The 25,330-nt window shown below is 39.4% G+C and overlaps 1 protein-coding gene across 3 annotated transcripts in view; it reads right to left on the bottom strand.

The window, feature by feature from the left end:
* The window catches only part of LOC143157115 (macrophage mannose receptor 1-like), a 66,735-nt gene that overhangs the window by 31,584 nt on the left and 9,821 nt on the right, over positions 1-25,330 (bottom strand). For all 3 annotated transcript variants that reach the window (XM_076331640.1, XM_076331641.1, XM_076331642.1), the window contains exons 5-10: positions 22,117-22,230; positions 19,589-19,735; positions 12,553-12,735; positions 8,525-8,682; positions 2,013-2,126; positions 558-673 (exon numbers count right to left, since the gene is read on the bottom strand). In XM_076331640.1, the coding sequence (XP_076187755.1) occupies positions 558-673; positions 2,013-2,126; positions 8,525-8,682; positions 12,553-12,735; positions 19,589-19,735; positions 22,117-22,230 (832 nt within the window). The remainder of the gene's footprint in view (positions 1-557; positions 674-2,012; positions 2,127-8,524; positions 8,683-12,552; positions 12,736-19,588; positions 19,736-22,116; positions 22,231-25,330) is intronic.

Below are 25,330 nucleotides of genomic sequence, written 5' to 3'. Positions count from 1 at the left end.
TTTCATTTTCCCAATATTCCACAATCAATAATGTGCACCAGTTGTTCAGAAATTTAGCACACACTGAACCCTGGCTGAATTGTGATGGATTTTCAGGTACCAAACACTTCTATCATAATTTGGTTTCTTATTTAAATCTTTTAAAAGTAGCTCAATTCCGAGAAGACCAGAGAGGTGAAAATTATATCCTCTTGCTCATCTGAACTACCTTTTGAAAGGAATTCAGAGCCATACCTCTTTATTTAATAATCAAAATTGGATTCTGCATCCCTCACTCAAGCCACTGCAATTAAGGAAATAGAAAATATAATTCTATTTTTTTCCTTGACATAACCATCTATATCAATAGTGATTTCATAGCCATCACCTATTTTTACTATAAGCTGAATTCCTGGATTTGAATACGCATGCAAAAACTGTGAGAAGTTCTGTATCTACAGATAGCTGTCCTCTCAAGCAAGATTTTTGTCCAGATCAGAATCTTTATTTTGATATTCAGATGATGCTAGATGTTAAATCCTCATGTGATCCCCTCATGCAAATAGAGTTTTACATACCTGTCTTCAATAGTTGCTAAAAAGGCCTGATGCCTTCCACAGGTTTGATTTGCTTGAGAAAATGATACAAATGTATTTCCAATGAAGTAACAATAAAAACCATGTCTTTTCCAACCCTGTTAAAATAAACATTAAGTGATCGCATATGTTGCAGCTTTTCTAAACATTTTTAAAAAAAAAAAAAAAACAAACAAAACAAAACTGATTTATACCACTGTCAGCTAACCATTAGACAAAGGAACAACTGAACTGAAAAAGCCAGACTGGAAACAGGCAGGATCAAAGCTTTTTAAAATTTTCTTTCATAAAACAATTTTTCACATACAATGCATTTTTAATCAGTGCATTCCACTTATGAAGGCATGAGAGGCTTTGCTGTGCACCTTTAGCGCTCGGTGTAGGATTATAACTAGCACATATGCATTGTGCAATCATGAGAATGGTCTTGAGAAGCAAATTTCAGCTTGGCTTTTCAGAAAGGGAATGACATCTCAAACAAGTTTGTTTATTATTAACTAACATTAACACTCTCTTCTAATGTTTTCTCATTCAAATGTCATTAACTCAGGAATATGCTTACAGAGGAAGAGTTTGCTGTGACCAGCCACAATTCACACCACTTTTCTTCTGATGGTTTTCAATTTCTCACCTATGAGAGACTTTTTTCTACGAGCATGCACTTAGTTCTCTAGGCAAGGATAACACCCATAAGCATTAGGATCCCTTTATCTTCTCCAACAGTTGAATATTTGTAAGGTTCCCAGGTACTCTTTTACAAATACTGGGAAAAAACATCAAAGACTTCCTCTGCAGCTGTGTAAAGCAGACTTGGGAGAAAAGGCGATTTCTTCATGGAAGACAAAAACCCAGTAAAATTCCCTATGACATAACAAATTACAGTAGGTTTTTTGGCATTACTGAGTGTTATGTTACCAGAAGGCGAGCATTACCAAATAAACAATAGATCCGCTGGCAGTTCAGAAGGAGCACAATGGATTCATTTTGCTCAGGCACTCCTAACAAATTCTTCAAAGTAGAGAGCACTGCCAGAGACCACAGCAAAGCCTTGAGAATAGTATGTAGACAAGCACACCCTTCCTGCTATGAATAATTTTGAAGAAAATTGTAGGCAGAGCTGAAGAGCAACTGCTGCTACAGGCAGCCTTAGGAAGGCTTGAATGCCAATTAAGGAAAAATGGCCTGCTGCAGGGACTACAGGTTTGAGTTTTGGTTTAAGTTCTGGAAAAAGAAAGGGAGCATCAAAAGCCAAATGACAGTCAGAACCTAGATTTATTCATATCACCTATCCCATCTGCCATAGCAATGAGAAGGCCAACTGTTCTGATGATAACACAGAACCCATTTTTCCTGTTTCATCTGTCACCTAGGTGGGATTTTCTCCTCTTAATCATTCCTAGCAGCCTATTCAGATCAGACACCTTTTTCTTCACTTACTCTCTGGCAGCCCATGTCAATAGTTTCCTCTTCTGTAGGAGCTTCTGACATGGGTTTCCTTTTACAGATGTAGCCAATTTTCTTTTCACAAGAATGGTCTGCCCAAAATCCATCCTGAACATAAGAACAGAACATAACAGTCAAGTGGGATTTAGTCTTCAAAAAAGGTGCTTTATGCTTTTAAGTATTTAATTATTTTTTTCTAGCTTTAAAAGAAGCAAAACCTACACCTAACTTCAGTACTTCATTCCAACCTCATTCCAACCTCACTTCTACTGGGGCTGATTCACCATTGACTTACACCTTCTTTGATTATTTACCACTCTGAAAAGCAAACCCTTGGAGGTGATAGCAATACACCATCTTTACAAAGACTACTGATTTAATAAGCATGCAGGAGGAAAGGGAGATGTCATCTCTCCCCTCAGAAATCCAGTTGCAATAGAAAAAAAAAACCAGAAGACTACATTCCTTAGTTAATACTTATATAAAACTTTGAAGATGCAAAAAGTTCCTTGTCAAAGTTAGCATTAACATTGTTACTCCTCATACTACACATTGTCAGAAGAAACAATGACATTCAGTGGGAGCTGTACTGAAAGTAAGAAATTGCGGAAGAGAAACCCCTGTGCAAAGCATTCCCTCACCTGTGGCTTAAAGACTCCACTTTTGTAAAAGGAAAATCATAGCAGTTAGTGGCAATTTCTTTCTTCTTTTTTTTTTTTTCCTTTTTTTTTCCCCTCCCCTCCCCCCCCCTCCCCGAAATGTAAAATAACCATCATGGTAATACACAGTCCCTTGTGCCACAGTATGCAAAGTCACCAAGAGCCTCAACAAACCCAAAGCTCAACACTACTGCCTACAACAATGAAGAACCATAGGATGTTCAGCTGGTGCTTGTGTCTTCTTCTCTGGCCTATGCTGACTGCAAGGCAAGTCCATTGGTGGCTGTCTCATCATCTCCTACCATTACTTTCTCAGTCTCACTAGGCTGGTAGGCACTTCAGATAACCACCGACAACTCTGACCTTCTCAGCTTGGAAGAAATCAGCACCATTTGCATAACCTTTAGACTTCTTCAACACAGGAAAACTTACTCTGAAGCTTTGGCTCTCCAGTTGCAGGAAGATCCTTTGCTGTCTTCCCACAACTGTGTCTTCACTGGGAAATTCATGCAGTAATTTCTAGGGACTTCTTACCATGTCTTATGAGCTGCCTTTTGCAAATATATCTCTGTTCTCCTACTTCCTCATTAACTAAAACCAAGGTATCATAGACAAGGGCAGATTTTATTCCATAAAAATAAATGATGGATTCAGATGACTTCAGCCAAGGAGTGAACAACCCAAAATAATCTGCCCATACATGGAACCATATCTGTCTACATAGGTAGACAAACCTCAACAAAAACCAGGGAAAGTCAAATTATAATTATGCTTTGGTCAGTTGATGGCTGATCCCAAGAGATACTGGCTAGTGCAACTTCCATGGAATCTGAAGTTACTTCTCCTACTATGATCAACTATTTAATAGATAAGTATTTTGAAAGAGTTTAGCAGAACCCACAATAAAATTAGCTTTCTACACAAAAGCCACATATATGAAAAGCCTGTATATAGCTAAAATGTGTTCTGTTTTTTTTAATCTATAACTCTCACAATAGAAATTACTGACTTTTGAACCCAAGGGAAAACCTGGTCTGATGGCAAGCATCAAGCACTTAAAATTTAGCCTTGAAAGAAATAATTACTAGTCTGCCTTACTACTTGGTATAGAAAGCAAAAGAGTATTCCCATCAAAAAGAATGGTAGAAAAACTAAAGCATAGCATATGTCAACAGCTACCCTTTCAAAATGTTAAACTGGACAAATGGTAGCTTCTTTGAATTGTAGCAAATTTGTATCACATTAATTTGCATCACTGTCCAAAAGGTACAGAGTCAAATTAAAATTAAAAGTAAAAACAATGTAATGAAGGAGGAGCTCAAATAAAACTGCATCTATGACCACCAAATTCAATGAAAAATAGGCAAAAATCATAACACAATGAACCAGCATGTTATAAACAGAAGTCCTTTTTGATGGCATTGTTGCATGCCTTACTGTCGTAATTTGTTTCTAACTTTCCATTAGTGGCCTGAGGGCACCAATAGACCTAAATGGCCCCGACCATCTTCACTTGGGGCCTCCACCCACCTGCCTGCCCATGGGCCCTGCGGGTCCACTTAAGCTCAGACCTGGGCCTTCAATTCCTGTCTTGTGCCGTAACAGAAGTGCTTGTCTCCACCTCCAGCAACATCTGTACCTGGCTATGGGCCTTGTTGATGCAGACCCTGACCTTTGGACTGTCTTTCTGGCTTGATCTTGGACTTGCTTTGTCACTATGGACTTGCCCTGCAACCACTGGATTGTCTCTGACCCTGGTTACTCTCTCCAGACCTGATCCTGACTCAGCTACTTGGCTTGACTTTGGATCCACCTCATCATCCCGGACATGGGCTCTGGTCTGCCATCAGCTGCCTACCCCACCTGCCCTGCTCCCTTGCTGGGGACAGTGGGACAGGCTCTGGCTGGATGGGCTCTGTCCCTGCAAGCTGGGCTATTACGCTTGGCTTGTGGCTCCCCACCTGTTAGGAAGGAGGTGATCCTTGTTGATCCCTGGTGCTTCCTTTTTTTTCATTATCCTTGAAGGCTAATTATCTGCTGCTACATATATGAGCAGCAGAGAGACCAGCCACATAAAGCAATGGGTATGGAACACTTTTATAACAGTTCACACTCTCTGAGAACCAAAGAAATATTTAGTTGGAAGACCTCAAAACATCCTCTATTTCAATCCCTCAAAGTGAGAGAGGAAGTAATTTATTTCAAATATCCCTGCTGGTTTACAGCAAACCTGCTCTTAAACACACAAAAAAACCCACCATAAGTAGCCCATTCTGCTTTTTTACTAAATAAATAATTGGAAGAATTGATTGCAACCTCTGTAACAAGCTGTGTACACTTGAAGACTTTTGCTTTTTTTCAGATTTCTCTTTTACAAATCAAAACGCCCTTTATTTCTTCAGCCAAAACCTACATCATGCTTTCCATATTGCTTTTGAGCACTGATACAAGTGACAGGATGACAGCTCTTCTAAAGCAGCAGAATGGAACAGCAGGCTACTACTTTTATTTATAACTACAGCCATAAACATATCTATCTATTACTGTTGGAATTAAAAGGGCCTCTGGGGCTTAGATACAAGTCTCATTTAATACATATTCAGTGCCGGAGGGCCCCAAGATCCTTCTGTACTGTCAGACACTGTGTTAGGTGAAGAAAGAGAAGACTTGGTCTACCAGAGGACGGAGTCTTCTGCTTCCTCCCTTCCCAAAGTCAAGGCCCAGCAGCCTGAAACGGTATTTTCAGCTGGTTCTTGACCATAGTATTAAGCGTGCCAGCCTACCATCAGAAACTCTACTTCTGAACAATGATCATGGGTTATCTGGCTGCACTGAATGCTGCCACTTTTAGCATGGCACACATGACATGACCAGTGAGTCCAAATCTTAATGCTTTAAGACCCTGGCCATTGAATTAATTTTATTTTAATACCCAACCAAATGTTAGATCCCTTTTATAATCTTAGGTCATCTTCTATCAACAGAGCTGCCTAGACACGTACAAGCAATCACATGCCACTGCATATATCTGTAACTATTCTTGCCTCCTTGTAATTGAACTGCTTGTGTGTTCCAGTGGTTCAGTCTGGGCATATACTTCAGGACTTTACTGACCATACAAAGTGAGGGTGAGGGCATAAATAGGAATGACTCCTATTTTTCCATCCATTTCCTTATCCAGTACGCTTCAATGAATGGCCACACGGAGGGGGGAAAAGCATTAGGTAGACTGGCAGTGGTTCGTTCAGGGCTTGGCATTGCGGAGTGGCATGAATTTACTCCAGACCTTGCTGTTCCTGCCCTACACCAGAGGATACTGCTAGGTCTAGTTGTAATCTCTCCCTGCCTCGCCTTTCTCCTAAAGTCTTATGGAATTAACCAGATGTGTCTTTCCTCTAATCTTGCAACAGAAACTGAGGAAGCTGTCTCTTTCCTAGAGAAATGCAAGAGGTGCTAGAATTCAAACTATCACAAAAAGTGATTTGCTTAGGCTTGCAGAAAATTAGAATCTAGTGGATCTCAGCTTCTGTACACAAATAGGGATTTTTAACCTGAATTCAAGTTCCCCAAAATTCTGTAACACTTGGCCAGAAAATGCCATCCAGATCCTCAGAGACACACAAAACAAATTCTGCCCCTTTCAAGTTTTTCTTGAAACTCTTGGTTTGAAGGCAGTCAAGTCATTCTTATAAAAATCATGGCTTTACCAATGCATTTAAGCTGCCCTATATGTTCAAAAAAACTGTAAAAAAAAAGATAAATAAAAAAAAAGATTGCATCAAGGAACTATGAATATCAAGAGCAATCTTAGTACTTTTTTTAAAGTACTAGTCAAATTATGAGATGCTTGTCAGCCCCTAACCTCCTCTAATACTTTCTGCACCAATACTTCCATGTACAATACCTTAAAACCCCAAAGTTCCCACCAACAGATGAGGGTAGTTAAACCTCCTGTTCCTGAGCAAGTTCTCCAGCCTTGACCAGTATAAAAGTTCTTGAAGCAACTGTCATTTACAACCTCAATTGACTGACCCTCACATTTAAGCATTCAGCTTCCTTCCACTGTCTGACCCTATAATTCTGTAAGTTAGACAAAATGTCTACTACATCCTCAACCAGCATTGGCATAACCGCTGCACAGACAATGGAGCACAAAAATCCTCAGGCCCTTAAAAATCCATTTGTTCAATTACCATATGCACCATGGCCTGGTTGCTATGGAAGAAATACACATTTACACTCTTCTCACCAGAGCATGTCCACTAATACAATGGAGAAGAATTTTTTAAAAATTATAATCTTACCCATGCTTCTGACCAGTGCAAAATTCTTCACTAAAACACACATCAAATTCTAACCTTCCGGACACATCTGACTGCCCATGAAGTTCCTTCTCCCTGCTGAATTCACACAGCAATGAAACTGTAGAACTGAACTATGGCCCAGCCAGAGAACACCTCCACAAATGCACATAGCTCTGCTCAGTTTTGGGAGGTTAATATGCTAAACCCTACACAGGCTTTCCTTTTCCATGGATACTACTGTGGTTTTGCTCTCCCAAGGATGCTGTTTTAGTTCTCTTCCTCATTCCTTCCTAGAAATTATGATGTGGTCCCTTTTTCACCTTCTTCTAGTGCCGCACCTGCTAACTCCTCTATGTCCCCTACATCTTCCTCCTGCTGCAGAGCTGGCTCAGCCCTCTCCTGCTGCACTCAGTCTCAATTTCTGAACTTAAGTGTTTGTGCACCAGAATGATGGCAACACATGAACCAGCTGTGTGCATACATGCCACTGTTGCTGTTGATGATCGCACCTAAGTGAAGCAAGTTAGAAAACTAGGCCTATTGGGGCTTGAGTGCGGGCTTGCCCTATGAGGCAAGCTCTGTATAGTGTTCAGGCCAATTGGGAAAAAAATTTTAGTTCTCCTCTTCAATTTATAAGTGTGCTCACCAAAAGTACAACCCTCAAGTTTGAATTCTGCAAAATAAGAAAATGCCTTTGGTATGGGTAAATACTTTTTTCCCTCCTGATAAAACAGGTAAACCCTAAAGGAGGTGATAAGTTTAATATTTTTAATTATCACAAAGAGGAAAAATACTATTTTGCAACATCACATGCAGACTGACTTTTATACCAGGTATTATCTCAGTTCCTGTAGTACACCTAGGTCATCAATCATTGCCACATTCCAAAAGGCAACCTTTTCAAAGCGGCCTTTTAATTGTAGATATACAGTCACTCAGTAAAGGCTTCCACTAATGCCATTGCTAACCACTTTTCTCACAGCTCTTCATGTGCAGTGCAGATACAAGCATAATATCTAATCCACCTAGACTCGAGATTTATAACTTTGCCTAGAAAAAGAAAATGAAGGCTTTTATTTTCTTTTAAAGATAGTATTTCTAACATCATTAAAAATTGCTAGTGCAATTTTTTAAGGTAGCTGTATATCCCATATTCAGTCAAAGCAGAAAAAATCCAAACATATTGAAAATGTCTTCGTAGCTTCCTGAAGAAAAGCATTTACATGTTCATGTGCTCCATAGTGTAATTAAAAGTTTCTTCAAAAAAGCCCACATGCACAAACTGAAATCCAGAAATATGGATCTTGGGGGTCAGTTGCCTTCAAGGAAAGCCACCACTTGCCTGCTTCTCAGGGAAGATAACAAAAACAACTTTCTGGCAACCTTGAACAGGAATCCTTCCTCAAAAAAGTAACACCTATAAGACTCTAAAATAGGCTGCTTCAAACAGTAATACCCCTTACTTTTGTGCTCTTGCATAGAAAAAAGCCCAAATGATAAATGAAATGATAAGATAATTATGTTAATAGCTACATGACTTTACCTTTCCTTTCATAACAACACAGTCCTCTTGCCTGTTGTTTGCATGAGTAGGTTCTCCACGAAGCCACTTGGTGTAGGTGACAGGTGTCCCATCACTCCATTCAAAATACATCTGAACCTTGAGGTCATTCAACCCAATCCACAGCTCATCAGCTGGCTCTAAAACATACGATTAACAAGGTTGATAACAGTCCTTTTATATGATGTGAAGTTTTATCTTTGTGGAACACAAAATAATTTATTGTCAGGAAGTTTAAAAGGCAGTCACAGGAAATTAAGGCTCCCTGTTTCATAAAGAGGGCAGACTGTTCCTCATATATCCACTCCAGTCATCAGGAAAGGCCACTCACTCTAGCGGCAATACAATAAGAGTGTTTAACTTTGTATAAAACAGCCAAAACACTCTCTTTGTTGAATTATGTTGCAACACAACCAGGTTCATTCTTTTTTTCCAGCTCAAAACTCTTGTAACAAGATATGAATAAACACCTAAGTAAAATGCTACCTCCCCTTTTCCTTCTACCTTTAGTATAGTGAAGACAGAAGTGCCTCTTTTCTAATGCTCAGACACCCAGTGTTGTCTTTTAGAGCTGACAACCAGAGTACTTGCAAGTTTTCCCATTACATGTGTTCCTATATTTTGTTTTATTTCAGAGCAAAATGAAATTCGTGTAGTTGTTGGACTTCTTTCAGTTTACAGTTAATGGAGTTAACTGCTAGTTTTTGGCTGGAAGGAAAGTGCAGGGCTGATCAAGGATGTTACTTTACAGCAGTTTCTTAGAGGTTTATTCATCTGTGCTTAAAATACTCCACTCTAACACATTGCTACTATAAAGTTCCTACCTAGTTTTGTTCTGAATAAACTATTTGAATAAGGAGGAATAAAATTTTGGGCATTTATAATCAGTCTGAACTCCATCATCACCAAAGGGTATTCCTCTCTAGAACTGATTTTATGACTCTGTTCAGTGCAATGGGAATTTTTGTAATTAGTATTTATTTATTTATTTATTTATAGTCTGTCATCCAGCGGATGCTAAAGGCAGCAGGTGTATCCTTTTGTCCACAGCACTATGACTCAGATCACACTGACCAACTACATGCACAGTCCTTTCCTTAGATAGCAGTCTTTCCAAGCAGAGTATGAACTACTTGGTTGCTAGAACTTACTCATTATGAGTATTTTTCACGAATGACAGGGAGACTACTTTTTAACACTTTTTGCCACCACTTATGACCTTGCATTTCTACAGCCTATCTATAGCACTCAGAGGTTTTTCCTGTTCAGTTTGTTATCATAGTTCTTGCCTTCTTCCATAAGTCTTCCTTTACCATCCTCCATCCAGACTGACCACAGTCAACCTGACAATGAAATCACCCATGGAAATTAAAAATGGGATTGTGAGCCCACCCAGAAAGACATCAGCTGCGGGAGTGGGTCTCTCAATGGAACTGGAACTGTTTCTTTTCCGTTGCTGCTGTCACTAGCAACAGAAGTGCCTGTAAAACAGTTAAAAGTCATTGCCCCCAAAGCAATCCTTTCTGATTAACACACTCCAGATGGAGGTTTTCCTAGATACCCCTACAACTTAAAACTCTCCTGTGACATTTCTCCCATCTGCTAGTTAAAGGAAGATGGAGGCTTCCCATTTTGACCAACCAAGCTGCTGCAAAAATCACCCTCCCACCCTGTCACTTCAATGGAATCAACTCTCTCTCCTTTCTCTTTCCCTCCCTTGTCTCTCCCATCTTTATTATACTTAAGTATGGTCAGCCCTCATAGCTCATCCATACTGTCCTTACAATCTCTCCCCCAATAAGAAGGGCTCAGATTCACAGGACATCAGGCTCCATTTTCAAACCTTTGAGTTTGAGAGGCACCTTTACCTCTTCTTCCAGACTGCTCTTCATGTTCAGAAGTCCCCCAACATCACATCTCAGTACCCTCCTTTAAACTCTCCAATGCTACCAAAATTGAAACCTGTTCCAATTCCGCTGCCCATCGTGCTCTCATTCCCTCCTTAGCTACTGCCATCCATGCTATCTAATTTCTTTCTTGTTTAGTTATCTGGTAAAATCTTTCTGTCTGTGTTTATTGAGCACCTAGCACAGCAGAGGCCTCATCCATGGCCAGAGCTCCAACTATGGTGGGCTCACACCATGGTAATACGAACAATAAACAGCATTCTTCAACAAAACGATTACAGCAAAGTCATCTAAATAAGCCATGCAAATCAGAAATGGCCAAGAGCCATTCCTACATAACATTTTCTCCTCTGAAGAAGAAATACTGTCATAGGGTTTTGCAATCATCTCTAAATCTGGGTGACTAAGTACCAAGATTTTTTTTTCCCAGCCACTTGTAAATAAGCTGTTTCCCACTCTCTCAGACATGCACTGGGACATGTTTGTGCCATATCACATGCTGGACTCCTGTGTAAACATGCAGAATGCACTTCTTTATTCTTCTTCATGTTCCTCTCTGAAGTTCTCCTTTGTGGGTGATGCCAACAAAAGCTCAGTTACTATGACAATATTCATCTCATTGTACCCCTTCCTTCGTTTTATCATGGGACTGTGAATTGTTTGGCACAAAGATAAACTTTTGTTCTTTCTGTACAGCACTTATTGCAACAGAGTTCTGAAGCAGACAAGATTCTCTAGGCACTGCAATACATGGTGTTCTCATCTTAGTGGTGAACAAGGGTAATCGGATACTGTCATAAACTGCCTTAAAAGGCTTCTTTAGTTGTTCCAATTTTACTCCTCTGAAGAGAATGCTTTCAAAATAGTCTGTTACAGTGAGTGTGCCACATGTGAGAAGCCTGGTTTCCTTCAGGACTATTTGCCTTTCAGAAACATTCACTTTTACAAAAACAGTGCAGCACAGTCAGTTCAGGAAAGGTCTTTGGAGAAGGCACTAAACTATGAAATAATCTACTTCCAAGGAGTAAGGTGAAAATACAACTAATTTCCTTTAGAGCCTAACTTCTTTCAAATGTCTTAGTGTCTCATCAAGAGGTTCCACCTTTCCTAATAATCTCCTTGGAAAGAGTAAAAGTTTCACGTTGTTCATGAAAGAACAACAAATCACTCTTTCAGGACTGTGAGGACAAGCACAACTTGCCATGGAGTTGGCTAGGATACAAACTAAAGCATATCAGCTATTTTATGATTGCCACTCCAAGATTGCTGTTACACTGCAGCTCAAGGCAGCTTACTGCACTTTCAGTGAAGGATAAGCTAACTCACACTTACCTGGCACTAAAAGCACACATAGGATTGGTTACTGTGAAGAAGCATACATAGGTGTGAACTTGCTCCTCCCATCAAAAAGCAGTTAACAGATCTTACATGCAAAATCAGGTTCACGTAAAGCAATAGCAACCACAAAATTGCCTCAGCGTCAGCATCGTTGCGTCTCCCCTAATGAACACACAGCATCTGTAGCCTAACTTGCCTTGCAACAACTCAAGTGTGTGCTCAGAAACCGAGCACCTAAGTACCATATTTGATTTGGGGCACATCTGAATCACATACTGGGACAGACAGCTTCGTTTTTCAGCAGAAACACAAGCAGCATGACTTGAAAAGTAAGGACATGGCAGTGCTGGTAATAGGACCCAGATCTTCCCAAACTGTCTTTGACCAACGGACTTTGCTTCCCCTCATCTATCTTTGCAGACCAATAGTAAAAATCCTTCCAGCTTCTGAAAAGGTTGAAAATTGTTTTAATCTGTATAAAAGGAGGTAGAAGCAGACACAAAGAAATAAGAGTTTGGGGTTGATGCAATTCACATTGACCACAGCTTTTCTGTGACAGTACAGTTCGTTTGGTTTTCGTGCTCTTACTGTGTTTTTCTTCTTCCAAAGTTTTTTTAAATTTAAAATTTAACTCCTTCTGCACCCTGTGATCAGGACAATTTTTTTTTTTAAACAGTCTCTCCTTTTATTAACAGGTAAGACATATACAAAACTCTTTATTTTCTTACTATAAATATATATAAGTTATTATAAAAAAATACTCACGGTACCCAAGCTGAGAAATAACAAAGCTGTACTCTTCAACATTATGGATGCTCGCCAGATCCCCATCCTCTTTCCTGCAAGATGTTAAGGCATCTTTCCATATTTTGGGGTCCCTGTGAATTATGTAACAGTGACCAGCATATGATATCCATTGATCAGGACATCTAATAGGCACATTAGTCTCTGAAAAGAAAAATTACCATGAAGAGTTTCAGAATTCTATTCTTAACTAAAGACTGAAAATCACATAAGGAAAGATTTAACAAACAAATTAATTATGTATTTTCTTCATGAAGAACAGCAGAGCTGAAAAATATGTACAAGGATAATAATCTGCATGCATGATTAAAAGTTGAAACTTCCAGATTTTTTTTAAAGAACACTACAGTTGCAAACAAGTGCTTGCATCTTGTGAAAAGACAGAATTAAAAACTACCATAAAACACAGTTTTGACTTTTATATGCATACATACATACTAAAAGGTAAGGTCTGCAGAGCTGTGCTTTATCATTTTTCTACACTCATGTCAGCATTTCTCTTCCTCCTCCATCATGTATAGCTATATGTTAAGAACCTGGGCTTACAAAACATATTTATGAGAGTAATTTTTTTTCCCCAAACCTTAGGTATTTTATGGATTAGCCCCATTTGCTAGACTAGCAAAGAAAAAATAACTGGTTCTACAGGATCACGAGAGAACCCCAATAAGAATACTGCTTTTAGGAATCCTTTTTAAAAGCTTCATTGAGAAAATTATGCTGTCAAAGTAAATGATCTATGCTTAAAACTTGCTTTTAAAAGTTCAACAGAACAGTATCAGAGTACTGCCAACAACCACATTGCTGTTCAGCAAACAATTCAGCCTTGGGAGCAGTGCCACCCGAATATATAATAAACAGAATATTGCTGTTGTAGAAACAAATTACAATTCTTGCAGCACTTTATTTATAATCAGCAGATGGGCTTAGCAAACACCAATATATAGAGTATATAGAGACAGCAGGTTTGCAGAAATTCTGTTGGCAAAAAAACCTTGTGTATGTCAGGGAGGGAGAAGCAACGTGTTTGTGTATGACTGTGGGGTATATTCTGTGGAAATATTTAAGTAGGCATCCAAGGTCATGATCAGTGAGGCCCAGGTTGCAAGCACATATCCTGTTTCAACTGGAATACGCTGATGATTAGTAGGTACTTAGTGTCACAACACAGATTTCTAGCACAGCTATAAACATAGTCTGCTGTTTGCAGACCTGCCTCAAAAAAGTACTAGCATGTTCTCACAAAGTTTAAGTAAAAATGAATTTTGTCACCCCAGGACAAGGGGCTCAGTGCTTGGTCAGAGCCCTGTTGATCCTGCCACAGGAGAGGAAGAACTGGAATAGAGAGTGAGGAAACCCCAGAAAAACAAACTGAATGTACGTGGTCGTGTTGGGAGAAATGAGAGAGGACAGAGGTGGCAAATGCTGTTGTAGAGGTTAGTCTGATGCTTCAGACAGCTACCTAATTTGTCCTATGTCTGGTCTCAGCTCTGAACATATGCATTTTACAGTGCTTTGCTGTAACAGGCAGAGAATTGCTTTGAAATTGTTTGCGAACTTGTTTGTGAACAGAGAAGGACTTGCGGGTGATGTGATGGTTGGAGGCCATCTTGGGCATAGCAATCATGAAATGATAGAGTTTTCAATTCTTGAAGTAAGGAGGGGGGTTGGCAGAACTGCCACCTTGGACTTCCGGAGGGCAGACTTTGGCCTGTTCAGGAGACTGGTTGACAGAGTCCCTTGGGAGTCAGTCCTGAAGGGCAAAGGAGTCCAGGAAGGCTGGACATTCTTCAAGAAGGAAATCTTAAAGGTGCAGGAGCAGGCCGTCCCCATGTGCCGAAAGACAAGCCGGAGGGAAGACCGGCCTGGCTGAACAGAGAGTTTTGGCTGGAACTCAGGAGAAAAAGGAGAGTTTATGACCTTTGGAAGAAGGGGCAGGCAACTCAAGAGGACTACAAGGATGTCATGAGGTTATGCAGGGAGAAAATTAGAAGGGCCAAAACCCAACTAGAACTTAATGTGGCTACTGCCGTAAAAGACAATAAAAAATGTTTCTGTAAATACATTAGCAACAAAAGGAGGGTTAAGGATAATCTCCATCCTTTATTGGATGTGGGGGGAAACATAGTGACAAAGAATGAGGAAAAGGCTGAGGTACTTAATGCCTTCTTTGTTTCAGTCTTTAACAGTAAGACCAGTTGTCATCTGGGTACCCAGCCCCTTAAGCTGGAAGACAGGGATGGGGAGCAGAATGAAGCTCCCATAACCCAAGGGGAAACGGTTAGCAACCTGCTCCACCACTTAGACACACACAAGTCTATGGGGCCGGATGGGATCCACCCAGGGGTACTGAGGGAGCTGGCAGAAGTGCTCACCAAGCTACTTTCCATCATTTATCAGCAGTCCTGGCTAACTGGGGAGGTCCCAGTTGACTGGAGGTTAGCAGACGTGACGCCCATCTACAAGAAGGAGGATCTGGGGAACTACAGGCCTGTCAGTCTGACCTCAGTGCCAGGGAAGGTTAAGGAGCATCTTGAGCACCGTCACACAGCACGTACAGGACAACCAGGTGATCAGGCCCAGTCAGCATGGGTTTATGAAGGGCACATCCTGCTTGACTAACCTGATCTTCTATGACAAGGTGACCTGCTTAGTGGATGAGGGAAAAGGCTGTGAATGTTGTTTACCTGGACTTTAGTAAAGCCTTTGACACCATTTCCCACAGCATTCTCCTGGAAAAACTGGCTGCCCATGGCTTTGATGGGCGTACTCTTCGTTGGGTAAAAAACTGGCTGGATCGCGGGCCCAAAGAGTTGTGGTGAATGGAGTTAAATCCAGTTGGCGGCTGGTCACAAGTGGTGTTCCCCAGGGCTCAGTATTGGGGCCAGTTCTGTTTAATATCTTTATCAACGATCTGGAAAAGGGGATTGAGTGCCCCCTGAGATGAGTTTGCAGTGCCCCAGTTTGCAGATGACTCCAAGCTGAGAGGGAGTGTTGATCTACTCGAGGGTAGGAAGGCTCTACGTAGAGAGGGATCTGGACAGGCTGGATCGATGGGCCCAGGCCAATTGTATGAGGTTCAACAAGGCTAAGTGCTGGGTCCTGCACTTGGGTCACAACAACCCCATGCAACGCTACAGGCTTGGGGAAGAGTGGCTGGAAAGCTGCCTGTCGGAAAAGGACATGGGGGTGCTGGTCGACAGCCGGCTGAACATGAGCCAGCAGGGTGCCCAGGTGGCCAAGGCAGCCAACAGCATCCTGGCTTGTATCAGAAATAGTGTGGCCAGCAGGAGTAGGGAAGTGATCGTGCCCCTGTACTCGGCACTGCTGAGGCCACACCTCGAGTACTGTGTTCAGTTTTGGGCCCCTCACTACAAGAAGGATGTCGAGGTGCTGGAGCGTGTCCAGAGAAGGGCAACGAGGCTGGTGAGGGGTCTGGAGAACAAGTCTGATGAGGAGCGGCTGAGGGAACTGGGTTGTTTAGCCTGGAGAAAAGGAGGCTCAGGGGAGACCTTATCGCTCTCTACAGCTACCTGAAAGGAGGTTGTAGCGAGGTGGGTGTCGGTCTCTTCTCCCAAGTAACTAGCGATAGGACAAGAGGAAATGGCCTCAAGCTGCGCCAGGGGAGGTTTAGATTGGATATTAGGAAAAATTTCTTCACCGAAAGGGTTGTCAAGCATTGGAACAGGCTGCCCAGGGAAGTGGCTGAGTCACCATCCCTGGAAGTATTTAAAAGACGTGTAGATGTGGTGCTTAGGGACATGGTTTAGTGGTGGACTTGGCAGTGTTAGGTTTATGGTTGGACTCGATGATCTTAGAGGTCTTTTCCAACCTAAATGATTCTATGATTCTATTATATGAAAAAAAAATCTAGGCTTATATGCACCTCCAACATACTTAGTGCAAACTGTAAACACTGAATAGAACAGACATCAGCAGTTCAGACATGGCTACAAAGACAGTCACAAAGGTATTTATTCCCCAGTGAGTGTGAGAGTCTCTTTTTTCAGACCAAAGGAAACTGTGAGACTATTACTGTAAACACTAAAGCAGCTATGGCAGGGTGGGAGGCTCTTTTGCTTGTAAATCCAGTAACACCAGGGAATTTGTTGCAGGCCGCAAAACAAGAAAAGAAGTTGACAGTCTAGTTTCTTCGGTGCAAGTCTTATTGAATGGGGATTTCTCAGTAAGAGAAAGTCTTCAGTTCTTCATTTCCAGTACTCAGCAAAAATGAACTCTGTGCTTCCCTATCCTCCTTTTAAAGAAAATACATGACAACACAAAGCCATACAATCTACTTTTCATCCTAATGGAAACAAGTACTATTCCCTGAACTTCATTTGACTTAAGCAAAAGAGCCATGCAAATTAAAACAAGTAAGATGTAACAAAGAAGATCACATTAACGTGTAAAAAATGTTATCCCAAATATCAAGCTGATGAATTTACTGTGGAATAGATCAAGATACAGAAGTGAAGTTTGTAAGCATAGAATGGTTATTCCTCAAACAGAGAGCAAATACTTTTGTAAACGATAATCTTGGCTTCCTGAAGTTTGATGATCTCACAGTGATTGACTTGGGTGTCTAAAAGGCTGAAAGCGCTAGCTGAAGTTTGTCTCGTTATTCAGGCATTCAAATTTCTCTCTCTCACACCCATTCTCTGTGGTCTGATAAGAGAGAACTCACACAGCACTCACAACAGTGACACTAAGAGCATTTATTTCCTCTAATCGAATGTTTTATGAAACATTTGGAAACTTAATACTTTAAGATCACTACACCTTGTTGGATTGGGATGAAATCTATTTTGGCAGTCACTTGGTGGAGGTAGACAGCCAGCCAGCCTTTCCTTAGAAAATTAAGTCAAAAAATAAGCAAGTTTTGCAGGGGAAAATAACAGGTTCCTATAAATCCACTTTCCTGTATTAAAGGGCAAATGCTTTGAAACCCTAAGATTCTACATCACTTAGATGTATACAATGATATGGACCCCTGCTGGAAAAAGCAATTTTGCTACAAAAAAACCTACAGCTGTTGGCTTCATGAAAATCTTCATCTGCAACAAAAATAAATATTCTGTAAAGATTTTTCTCTACTTTGTTTTGGATACAAGCATGATTATATTCTGTTGTAAAGTGTTCTTCTGTCCCACAGTCCTCGCATAGTGCCTTGTTAGACCCAATTGTAACTTCTAGGGTTAAAATTTCAAAGGATTGCCCCTGTGTTTAATGTTAAGCGCACAACTAAGTGCCTGTGTGAATTTGCGATTAATTTATTTCTTGACTCAGGAGCCCTAGTCAGGAAAACATTATCTGCCACGAGTTTTCCTTTACATCATTAAAAGCTGAGGGCAGTTAACACCTTGCATGATCACATGCTTATTCCTTTTATGGCTTCCCCCCACAGGACATTTTGGAAAATATTTTATGAAATGAATCACTGCCAAACTCTGGTTAATCTGTCACCATGTTTACTCAGCAATTTCTGTACAATTGAAAACTTTTTGTCTCATTTCTGTTCTTCCTCCAAATTACTGGTAAACTGGGGCAGGGGGAGAATCAAAAGCCTAACGCATAAGAAAGAAATAGCCATTAGACCCCCCTAAACTGAAATTAAATCTAAATAAGATAGCAGCCAGTATTGCATTGATAGTATATTTATAGGCATCAGTGCTTAAGAACTGATGTATGAAACCTGAAAAGCTGAGCAGTAGCCAACTGAACAATGTAAGACAACCTATGTAAATTAAACTATCTGGTTATCAGCTGTATACAAATACTAACAAAACTTTACATCTTAATTTAGAAAAGAATTAAAATGTGCACTAAAGTCCTTCTCAGCTAAGGCAACAAATATGCTTGATTTCAATACTGAAGTATTAATTTAATTAAGTATTAAATATTGATTTCAATATTTAATTAATGAGACACTAGCTCGTTCTTGTGTTTTTTTTCTCTTAGTAATAAAGCAAAACAAATTAGGCAGAAGTCTCTGTCCTAAGTGGTTTTGACTGGCCTGGTTATATATTGGCAAAAGCAATAAAAACATTAAAACACATGGTTTTTAAGCCAAATGTCAAACACTGAGTTTCCAAAACATCTGGTTTGCCAATAACGCATATTAATAAATGGACTGGAAATCCAGTAATGGTTTAACTTTTCACTTCTAAAACCTATACAAAATAATGTCAGTGGATTTAGGAGATACCGCTATGTCCTGGAAAGAGAAAGAAATTTGGAAAGAACAGAAAGAGGAGTGATGGAATAAGAGAATAAGTTACAAGGTTTTTATAGTACACAGAGAGATAATAAGGAAACAGGTCTAAATAAAGCTATGAAAACTTATCCCTGTGTTGTCTTTCTTATGTACATTGGCAAGTGCCAGATTTCCATTTCTTCTGAAAAAGTGTCTATATATACATAATTTAAATAATTTTATAAATAGTTTTATATATATACACAAATAATTTTATATATCTATATATAAATATATATCTAGTTATAAAATATGTAGATATATAAAAAGTATTTAACTCTCAAAAGAATTTTTTAAAATTCCTCTAGTCCACTACCAACTTGCACTGGCAAACTTACTCTATTTCGTAAGTAGTAAAAATGACAGCAAGAAGAAACAGATTAGTTTCATTGAGTACATGGGGCTTTAGATAATTACATCATTGTTTTTAAACATTAAATTATCTCTCTTTTTATTTTATTAACAAAATCTGACAGTTCTGCTTGTTTTTGGAAAAAGAACTCCACCATTTCTGCCATTTAGAAATCAAAGCTACTGAAGAAAGATTACTATATGGGAAGTAGGGAGGCCAGAACAAAAAGAAAGCACACGCTGTTCACTTTTACAGGGAATCTTGGTCAAGCCACAGTCTGCAGAGATCTTTGCTTGGTTTTACCATGTGCAATAACAAATACCTGTTATAATTACAGATAAAAAACACGGGTCATCAATAATTTGTTGAGGGTTTATTACCAAGCCTACCTGTAGGAATAATGAAAGATTCTAAAGTAGCATTTCCTCGTTTACAAATATAGCCAAGTTTCTGATCGCATTCCCAATTCTCCCACTTAGCACCTTTGGCAGGATTTAATGCTGCACAGATTTTTCCAGGTTCTGGAGAAGGATGTCCTTTAAAAAAGAAACAAAACAAAACCTCAAAAACAACAACAAAGTATAAGCACATCATGGTTACCCTCCCAATTACTCTCACATTCTAATCTGTTCCATGCTTTAATTATAAGATACATTAACATATAGACAATTGTGATTCTCCACAGTCCTTTAGACTGAACAGGGCAGTTCATTCCCTTAAGAGAGATGTTTTCACAGCAACCACAAGTTGAGATATTTATCCAGTTCACAATTTAACAGCCTCCTCACAGGTTCAAAGTCTTGATGGAAGGTATTACAGTGTACCTGTTTCGTTTGGGTTATTTCCCTTTCTAAACAAAGAATGTCTAAAGTCCAGAGCACAATCTTTAGGTGAAAAAACTGTTCAGTAAGCTAGTCAAATTCTGTACTTAGTAAAACAGTAAAGACAGAAAAATAATAGGTAATTATTTCGCTAATGTGAACTTCTTGTCCACTTGTCTAAACAATACGACAATAGTAGGATATTTGGATATTTTCAGTTGATTAGCACTAACAGGAACATCTAGAAGAAAAGTAGAACCTGTAGAACAGAACAAATTTCTGCAATAAACCAGATGAACTTTTCAAGATCTGGTCTAATGTGATTAAACTTAACGTGGATTTTCTTTCACTTCTGAACCCATGCCACTACACTACATAACAAGCAAGTGTCAGTACTGCTCAGCAATAAACACAGCAAAACAATATTTTTTAGTGTGCAGGATTGTTCACTGAAAATTTTCTTACATCATTATGATTTCATTACCTTAGATTTCAGTTAGTCTTATATTTGCAGTCATGTTATATCTTCTTTCCATAGGAGAAAAAGATATGCTTACTTCAAAAAATACAAATTTAAATTGTTTGAATGTACAAAAAAAGTTCGGCTGTTGGCAGTTAGCTCTCCTAAATGCCTAACCAGCATAATCTTAGTTTAAACGTTGATAACTTAGTTCCCATTTTTTTCTGTTATTTATTTAGGGCTAGTGAAATGAAACAATATGAAGCTTCCACAAGTTCTTTTAAAGTATACTAGTGGAAGAACAGCCAGCTCTTGAACATCCAGGGTAATGGGGATGAAATAGAGGTAGGCTGACCAAAGCAACGTCATGAAGGAGATAGCACAAATATAGAATAGGTTATATGGGCTTAAGAGTATTACCTTTGAATGAAATTAAGAAACATAAGGAGTTAAAGATAAATGAAGCCCATTTTGGTTACACCAAAACCCATCTAATTCTTTCCAGGACAACTGAGAGTTGTCTGCAGTTTTAACAACGACGAGCAGCTGCCCTTGCCACTTTGGTTCCACCTCACAATCAGTTTTCCCCCACTCTTCATTACATGCACATCCTCATCAGTACACTTGGATGACAGACCTATAAATACCTTCACAGCAACTTACAGTTCAGCCCATCTGTTTGCCTTGTGTGCTCACTCCATTGGAGAGCTATTTATAAAGTAGTTCAATTCACTCTTCAAAGCTTACCTACTCAAGAAGTTTGTCCACATAAAATGTGCTTTTGGCCTTGTCTACACAAGGAAGCCACTGGATGACACGATGGAGTGGGCATTTATAGTTATTGCAGATTAAATACATGTGACATGCTCAGTGAAGATAAAGAAGAGTATTTATACTGCATAACTTCAGACATCTACTTTAAATTAGTGTCCAAAGGCTTCCTGAATAGCCAGTGCAAGGAAACAAGGGTCCTGCAAAAAGACACCTTAACATAGGCACTCTGAATAGTAAACCGGAAAAGTACCTCTTCTTCAGTGCGTACACAGATGGCATAGGAGACTAGCTTTTTAATAATGGCACTAGAGCTCAACATCGCAACTACAGGCGTGAAGTAGCTGGGTTTGCTTTAGACTAGCCTGACATGTTCAGTTTGATACGTGCTACTGCCATGGGTAGGTTAATCCCAAACGAAAATGAAAATCCAATCTTTAAGCAAGTAACTGAAACAAATTGGAAAGGAAAGGAAATTAAAAAAAAAAAAAAAAACCACCACCAAAACCCATACACTGACCTGTCTAATCTCACAAATGAAGACACCTATAGCATCAGATTTATTCTGTATTCATATAGAAATAAAGTAAATTAAGAAGATATACAAATGAAGTGTAAATAGATGACTTTTAAAACTTTCCTCTGGATTTTGAAGCTACCATCTCCATTGCAAATAATAAATTAAGCTCAGTGTGTATCCCTAGCATAAGGGCTGTTACTCACAGTGTTTATAGCCACAGTCAGAATCTTTCAACATCAAAACAAGCTCAATAATTGCAAGAGAATAGAGTACTAGAAAGGAAGTATGTTACACGATGATCAAATTTTTGCCTTTTAAACTGAGTAGCAACATATTTAACCTTACCTGGAACCCAATTTAAGTATCGGAAAGGAGCACCACCAACCCATTGCCATCCGCTGTTGAAATTCAAACTGTTAAGACCAAACCAGAGAGCAGAACTCAGTCTGCCAGTCAAACCTAGGTAACAGAGACAAAGAGAGATACTGGAAGTGCACAGCAAGAGCAAACACTTTCTCAAAACTTGAGAGCTGAATTCTAGCTAAACCGTCTGCTTCTCCTTTTTCCCAGTACAAGTTTTAACAACTTTTAACCTTTTAGTTAAGGTGGCTATGCTAAACCTGCAAAACATGTCATCTTACATGGGTCACTTTAGTTTTAGAGTTTTCACATTTTTAGGTGTGGAGAATTTTATTACAGTAGAAAACAAAACAACACTTCTGCATGCTCTTTGTAAACTGATAATCATAAATATGAAAAAAAATTTTTCCAGAATTATAAAATATTAAGTTGCACAAAAGGTCACAAAACCAAAAATCATTTTTCCAAAGTGAAATGTGAATAGTTTCCTATCGTGTGTTTTCTCTTCCAATAAAATTAACAAATGTGAGTTTCAAATTTACAAAATGCTGTAAAGTAAAAAAACTGTTTGCATTTTATCAAACTACATTAAAATACGATCATTCCAAACATCATCTTTTTAACAGCACATCTACATTTTTCAGACTCATCTGATTTCACTGTAGCCAATGATAAGTCAGGCTTCTAAAACCAGTTCTAAATTAATCCTCCAGTTCTGAAAAGCACCTAAAAATATCATGCTTAATATGGTCCTGCCTGAATTCTCTAGCATTATTTATAGTCATTATTAATCAGTTGTCTATCTCTGCCTTTCGTATCAGACATGGAAGCCCAGTTGGATGACTGCTGATTTTTTTTTAATTAAATGTATTTCTGCATAGCTCACAGAAAATCATTGCACAACAGATATTATTTATTGCTGCTTGTACTGATGGCATCATGCCAGTATGTAATTTTGCTCTATATATTTTAACTGTCTTTGATACCATGATTATGGGTAGCACTTGAAGCATGGCAAGGTTAAAAAGAGGGGTAGTTAAGCACTGGAAAGGACTGGAATGTCATACCAGAGCCTGATTTGGCACCAACATATTAATGTGTTCCAGTACTACTTCTATACAAACAAGTTGTTATTAAGACAATCAAGAACTGAGCATGACAGGAAATCCTGGTTCTGCCAGGAGAGCTGCAGAATGAAAAACTGATTTTCACATACATTTGGCAGCAATATCTACTAGTTTGCAATTAAAACATACCTACTAATAACTCACTTCTATATGTCAGTGCCAGATCGCTCCCTTGAGCATTAATTTCAACAATAGTTTCATCACACTCAGTAAAAAAAAGACCCAGGTTTTGACCAAATCCTTAAATTGAAAACAAACGTTTAGACAGAACAGACTGTTCGTAGCATTAAAAATACATTTATCATTCCTCTAAATTGGAGAAATAAGGATTTGATGGATGGACTATTAGATGGATAAGGAATTGGCTGGATGGCTGCATCCAAAGAGTTACAGTCAATGGCTCAATGTCCAAATAGAAACCAGTAACAAGTGGTGTTCCTCTAGCGTCTGTATTGGGACTGATATTATTAAATTACTTCATCGATGAAATAGACAGTGGGATAGAGTACACCCTCAGCAAGTTTGCAGATGACACGAAGCTGAGTGGGGATGATCCTGAGAAGGGATGGCATCCAGTGGGTCCTTGACAGGCTTGAGGAGTGGGCCCGTGTGAACCTCATGAAGTCCAACAAGAACAAGTGCAGGGTCCTGCGCCTGGGTCGGGACAACCCCCAATATCAACACAGGCTGGGGGATGAATGAATTGAGAGCAGCCATCTGGAGAAGGACTTGGGGATACTGGTGAATGAAAAATTGGGTATGAGCCGGCAATGTGCTCTTGCAGCCCAGAAAGCCAACCATATCCTGGGCTGCATAAAAAGAAGTGTGGCCAGCAGGTCGAGGGAGGCGATTCTCCCCCTCCAGTCCACTCTCGTGAGACCCCACCTGGAGTACTGCATCCAGTTCTCAGGTCCCCAGTACAAGAAAGACACGGACCTCTTGGAGCGGGTCCAGAAGAGGGCCATGAAAATTATCAGAGGGCTGGAACAACCCTCCTGTGAAAAATGGCTGAGAGAGTTGGGGTTGTTCAGCCTGGAGAAGAGAAGGCTCCAGGAAGACCTTGTCACAGCCTTTCAGTATATAAAAGGGGCTTATAAGAAAGATGGAGAGAGACTTTTTACCAGGCCCTGTAGTGACAGGACAAGGGGCAATGGTTTTAAAATGAAAGGGGGTAGATTTAGATCAGACATATTGAAGAAATTCTTTACGATGAAGGTGGTGAGACACTGGCACAGGTTGCCCAGAGAAGTTGTGGATCCCCATCATTAGAAGTGTTCAAGGTCAGGTTAGATGGGGCTTTGAGCAACCTGATCTAGTGCAAGATGTCTCTGCCCATAAGAGGGGGAGTGGACTGGATTATCTTTAAATGTCCATTCCAACCCAAACCATTCTCTGATTCTATGAACTTACATAGTACAACATATGGCATAGAAAAGTTTATCTTCCAACAGATGTAACATATTCAAAATATCTTCTAATCTAATAGATGAATTAGTGGACTACTTCATGTGCGTACACAGGCTAAGAAGGTAATAAAAAGGAGACAGTCTCATTGTGGAATATAAATGTATTCAAGCACAAATTCAGGACTGAATTTTTTCAGAGAAGTTTGGAAATTACTTCAAAAAAACATTAAAGGAGATTGAAAATAAAACAAGCTATTTGTAAGCCCTTTTGTTTATTAGTTCTTTTTCTTCCTTTTCATATTTTAGCACATACTGATGATACGACAGCTTTAAAGAGATAGGCCAAAAAGACTGACTAGTACACACAACAAGTAGAGCACAAAAAGGATGCAGTCTTGGTATCTGCATCTTTGGTTTACAAACTATTTTGCATTTTCCTGCATTCCAACATTCATTCCTTATTGCTTGCATTACTTAGTTGCTGTATTTTTTATGTTACTGTAAATTTCTGGCAATATTAAATCAGGATAAAATAATCATTATCTACCCGATTCTTCCAGCTGAATCATTCAAGCTAACAGTTTAAATCTACTAATTACCAGAACTGAACAAATATCCATTTTCAAGATGGAACATGCTATGCAAGTGTCACTGCTACAATAATGC

This window comes from Aptenodytes patagonicus, chromosome 2 (assembly GCF_965638725.1).
Source record: "Aptenodytes patagonicus chromosome 2, bAptPat1.pri.cur, whole genome shotgun sequence".
In the NCBI taxonomy this organism is placed as follows: domain Eukaryota; kingdom Metazoa; phylum Chordata; class Aves; order Sphenisciformes; family Spheniscidae; genus Aptenodytes; species Aptenodytes patagonicus.
This window is presented reverse-complemented; position numbering and strand designations above follow the sequence as displayed.